The sequence below is a fragment of the Nannospalax galili genome, unplaced genomic scaffold (assembly GCF_000622305.1).
Source record: "Nannospalax galili isolate Female #2095 unplaced genomic scaffold, S.galili_v1.0 scaffold146, whole genome shotgun sequence".
Lineage (NCBI taxonomy): Eukaryota > Metazoa > Chordata > Mammalia > Rodentia > Spalacidae > Nannospalax > Nannospalax galili.
The window spans coordinates 7,609,812-7,615,435 of NW_008357929.1; the positions used below are offsets into that span (position 1 = coordinate 7,609,812).

The following is a 5,624-nucleotide window of genomic DNA, read 5'->3' on the forward strand; positions in this document are numbered from 1 at the left end:
TTTCTACTCAGCATCCCATGCAAGTTATTCTAAAATTGGCCACATTCTGGGGCACAAAACAAATCTCAATAAATACAAAAAAAAAAAGAAAGAAATAATTCCATGCCTCTTATCAGACCACAGTGCAATAAAGCTTATAAGCAACAGCAAAAGAAGCTCTAGTAAATAAATACACAAGCTCATGGAGATTAAACAACACACTCCTGAATCATGAATGGGTCAAATAAGAAATTAAGAAAGAAATTAATGTATTCCTGGAAGAAAATGAAAATGAGAACACAACAAAACCTCTGAGACAACCTAAAAGCAGTCCTAAAAGGTAAGTTTATAGCTCTTAGTGCCTACATTAAAAAATCAGAAAGAGCACATGTAAATGACTAAACAATACAATTCAAGACTCTGGAAAGGCAAGAACAAACCAACCCAAAATCTAGTAGATGAGAAGAAATAACAAAACTCAGAACAGAAATTAATGAAATATAAGCAAAGAAAATAATAATAATAAAAATCAATGAATCTAAGAGCTGTTTCTTTGAAAGATTAAACAAAATAGACAGACCCTTAGCTCAGTTAACCTAAAGAAAGAAAGAGCAAATCCAAATTCACAAAATCAGAGATGAAAGGGGAAACATCACAACAAACACCAAAAAATCCAAAACATAGTAAGGGAATACTTTAAAAAATCTATACTCCATTAAAGTTGAAAGCCTAAAGAAATGGACAAATTCCTAAAATCATGGCCACAACCAAAGTTAAGCCAAGAGAAGATCAACAGCCTAAACAGACCCATAACAAAAGGAAATTGAAACACTAATACAAAATCTCCCAACTAAAAAAATTCACAGCTGAATTCTACCAGAATTCAGATTCAAAAAAGTCTACAACAATACTGCTTAAATTATTCAAAAAGTTAGAAACAGAGGGAGAACTTCCAAATTCCTAATATGAAGCCATTATCACTCTAATACCAAAACTAGGCAAAGATATGACAAAAAAAGAAAACTATAGTCCCATATCCTTAACATAGATGCAAAGATATTCAAAATACTTGCAAACCACATATAGACACACACCAAAATGATCATCCGCCAGGATCAAGTTGGCTTTATTCTAGGGATGCAGAGATGGTTCAACATACCTAAGTCAATAAATGTAATAAAACATGTAAGTGGACTTAAAGACAAAAACCACATGGTCACCTGTGCATGATGCAGAAAAGGCATTTGACAAAATCCAACATGCATTCATGTTAAAAATCCTAGAAGGAGTCCATCTGGAGGGAACATACCGCAACATAATTAAAGCTGTATGCAACAAATCCACAGCCAACATCATCCTAAATGGAGAAAAACTGGAAGCATTCCCATTGAATCAGGAACCAGACAGGGCTGTCCACTAGCTCCACTCCTTTTCAATATAGTGCTTGAAACCCTTGCTATAGCAATAAGACAAGAGAAGGAAATTAAAGGAGTTCCAATTGGAAAAGAAGAGGTCAAATTATTTCTATTTGCAGATGCTATACATATGAAATCCCAAAAATTCCACTAAAAAACTGTTAGAATTGATTAATGCTTTCAGTAAAGTGGCAGGATACAAAATCAACTTACAAAAGTCAGTAGCTTTTCTATATACCAATAACAAGCAATCAGAAAAAGCACTTGAGGAAACCCTCCCATTCTCAATGGCCTTAAAAAAATAAAATATTTCAGAATAAACCTAACCAAAGACACTAAAGATCTCTACAATGAAAAATTTCAAAACTCTAAAAAAAAGAGATAGAGGGAGACACTAGGAGATGGAAAGCTCTGCCGTGCTCATGGACTGGTAGAATCAATATTTTGAAAATGACCATCTTACCAAAAGCAATTTATAGATTCAATGCAATCCTAATCCAAATACCCATGACATTCTTCACAGAGCTTGACAAAACAATCTTAAAATTCATATGGAATCACAAAAGACCCTGGATAGCCAAAACAATCATGGGCAAAAAGAGCAATGCTGAGGGATCACCATACTAGATCTCAGATTATATTACAGACCTATAGTCATAAAAACAGCATGGTACTGGCACAAAAATAGACACATAGATCAATGGAAAACAATAGAAAACCCAAACATGAGTTCATATAATTTCAGCCACCTGATATTCAACAAAGGTGCTAAGAACACACAATGGAGGAAAGATAGCATCTTCAACAAATGGTGCTGGCAAAAGTGGATCTCCACCTGCAGAAAAATGAAAATTTTCACCTGCAGAAAAATGAAACTTGACCCTTATCTTTCACCCTGCACAAAAGTCAACTCCAAATGGATCAAAGACCTCAACATAAAACCTGAAACTCAGAAACTGATAGAAGAAAACATAGGCAGAACCCTCCAAAACATAGGCGTAAGAAATTAATTTCTAAATCAGACACCAGCTAGTGGGGGGAGGGTGAGGATAATGGGGGCACTGTGACTAGGGAAGGAAGGCAGAGGGAGGCTGGATGGGAGGAAAAAGAGTGGAGATGAGTGAATCTCGGGAGGTGGGGGGAGCTAGGAAACTTAGAGGGAAATGTGATGCCTTAGAAACCCTATGAGAAATGTACATAGAGTGTCTGAACATTAATGTATAAGTATTTCTAGGAGCTGCTTGGCAGGGAACACAGAGCCAGATAGAAGAGACCTCCCTTAGATCAACAAACATGCCATACAGCACTCATCAAAGAGGCTTCTTTTTGCAACAGATGGAGGCTACTGCAGAGTTGCACATCTGGTCAGGCACAGAGAGCAATACTAGGTGACACTTCTGCAGTTGAATCTCTACAATTAAGACTCATGGAACGTAGTGGAATGAGGTATAGGGAGAGGGCTAATGCACCCCTCAACTCTCACCAGTGAGGCTTCCATAGTGATGCACACAGAAGGCCACAACTGACCAAGTTTTGGAGAATAAGAGACTGTAGAGTGTAGGATGGGACTCCTATATGGAACCTCACCCACCCACAGCTCACAGACCATTGCAGAAGAGGAGGCAGAAAGATTGTAAGACCCAGGGCTGGTTCATGATCATAAGGAGGTGGAGGCTCCCAGGCCACTGGAGGCTTGCTCGTGTGAGCCTGTGGCAGTGGTGGCATAGAGTGTGGGACCCATGTCAGCTCAATAAAAAAGAGCCCAAAGGGGAGATGAAAAATAGGTGATGGATCAGCACTAGATTGAGAACTGAAACTGATGGCTGCTGGGCAAGGGAGAGTACGACTTACCTACGACCACTGGGTGGGCTGACTAGACTCCAATGGATGCATTAACACTGAAGGACATTTGGGTACAAACACCTGAATGACTAGGACTCAGCATGTATGGCTGAGTGCACAGAGTTCGGTGGAGGTATAGGGGGAGGCATGGATTGGGGAGGGGGTCTGGATTTGAGTGAGAGATGTTGTATGAAATTTTAAAAGATCAATAAAAATAAATAAATAAATAAATAAATAAATATATCCAAAATATTTTTAAAGGAGAGCCAGGCCAGCACACCTTTGGTCCCAGCACTTGGGAGGCTGAGGCAGGCAGATCTCTGAGTTCAAGACCAGCCTGGCCTACATAGAGAGTTCCAGTTCAGTTGACACTACAGAGACACCATGACTCAAAAAAAAAAAAAGAAATTAAAGGGAAAAAGCCCCCCCCCCAAAAAAAACTTCCTGGCTATCCTCTTGTAGATATTTAAGTTTGTAGCCCCTGCAAGAATCACAGTCAATTTCTCCAACCAGATACATAGAAATAGTTTGGTTTGTAAACTGGTTTTTGTTTTTGTTTTTGAGACACAATTTCTCTATGTAGCTCAGGCTAGTCTAGAACTCTATGTAGCCCAGATTAACCCTTAAACTTGCCATCCTCCTGCCTTAGCCTCCTGAGTACTGGGATTACAAGTATATGCCTGCCTGGACAAATTTGTTTTTGTTTTTCTGTTTTCAGTGCTATTGGATCAAACCCAGGTTCTCATGAATGCCAGGTAAATGTTCAATCCCTGAGTCCTCCCCATTTATGGATAGATAAACTGTGGTAGAAGATGTGCAGGGTTAAGGGCTAAAGAGTGCCAAAAGGTTCCTAAGAGGAAAAACTAGAAAATAAACTTGTTCTTTTTCCCTTCCTCTCCCTCCTCCAGCTCTCCTATGATGACCAGACACAGTGAAGAAGAGATGGACAATTTATTCCACATCACCTGAGCCACAGAAAAGGTCACACGGAAGAAGAGGAGTGAAAAGCTGGCTCCAAATCCTCCTTTTGCTCATTCCTTGTCATGATGAGGACTAGCCTAGCCAATGGTTAATGGGTAGGGTGTTAAGAGGCCTTTATCTAAATCTAACGGCCTTTGGTTATCCATTGGGTTAGGGTCCAGGATGTCTTCTTTGCTGGTGGAGATTCTTCTGTTGAGACAGAACTGCTGCAACAGCTGGGGATGGAAGAGGAGCTCTTCATAATCAGCCTCCAGAGGTTTCTGTGGTTGAGGTAGCAAAGGATCCCTGAAGAAAATAAACAAGGAGAAGTGAAAAGTGGAGAGTGGGATAGAGGATGACGGGCAAAATGGGCCAAAGGGAAGGTAGGTCCTATGGACTCTCAGGGGGTTGGTCGCCTGTCTCTTCCCTCCACACTTTCTCTGCCCTGACCTACCCAGGTCCCTTCCTTTCCCAGGAACCTCCTAGCCACTCACCACAGGTGACATACCGGATAAATGCCAGCCAACGAATGAAATAGCTCCAGCCGATGGGGATGGATACATTTCTCTTCAACTCATACATCCAGAGGTTAACAGGGAACAACAGGAGGGTGAAGAAAATGAAGGTGACTGAGAGGCAGGAGTGGAGAGACCTTATTCTCATCTAAGAATCACTCAGTAATTCTGCCCTGTCTACTGAGCTACAGCCACATACCACACACAGAGTTCTCAGCCCCATAGGCTCAAGAAATCCACCCTTCCATGTCTCCAGCAACCAGGAAATAGTGTAACCACTCTCACTTCTCTCCTCCCACCATCCCAAACCCTCACTCCATCCCCAAAGAAGAGGAAGAAGTGCCCAGGAAGATGTGGGTTAGGGAATTAAGGATCTTCTTCAGAGCTTGGAGGGGCACCTTCACAGAAGCTCAGGATGGTCCCAATCAAGCCAAAGGCAGGCAATCTCTGCAGACCGGGCAGGTATGACAGGTGCAGCCAGGCGGTGAGGGTAAGACCCAGACCCAGGGCCAGGGTGAAACTTATCTTAGCCACCCCAAAAGCTGGATGAGTTGTCCACAGCTTAACAGGGTCTGAGTGATAGAATCAAACTAAAGCCCCCCCAGGTTAAAGTAGATTTAACCAAATCCCCCAGACTAAAGAAGAATATTCAGAACAAGGAAGTAAGAAGTAAAATAATTCTAACTACTGAGAAAGAGCTGACGTTTTCATGCTCCGGACATCACCAGAGACTCCCCCTCCCACTACTGCTGGTTGCTGCCAGCCCCCTATTGCTGGTTGCTGCCGGCCCCCTCCCACTGCTGCCACTTGCTGCCGGCCCCCTCCCACTGCTGCCAGTTGTGGTTTGTGGTTTTTGCCTTTAAAAGTCACCTGTAAGCTGAGCTCGGGGCTGCTGCTGCTTCTCTCTCTCTCT

General features: G+C 41.8%; 1 protein-coding gene across 1 annotated transcript in view; it reads right to left on the reverse strand.

The window, feature by feature from the left end:
* Positions 1-4,294: 4,294 nt before the first annotated feature.
* Positions 4,295-5,624, reverse strand: part of Odf4 (outer dense fiber of sperm tails 4) — a 3,402-nt gene continuing 2,072 nt past the window's right edge. The window contains 4 exon segments of the mRNA XM_008855964.1: positions 4,295-4,413; positions 4,416-4,502; positions 4,691-4,825; positions 5,110-5,283. Coding sequence (XP_008854186.1) covers positions 4,295-4,413; positions 4,416-4,502; positions 4,691-4,825; positions 5,110-5,283 — 515 coding nt within the window.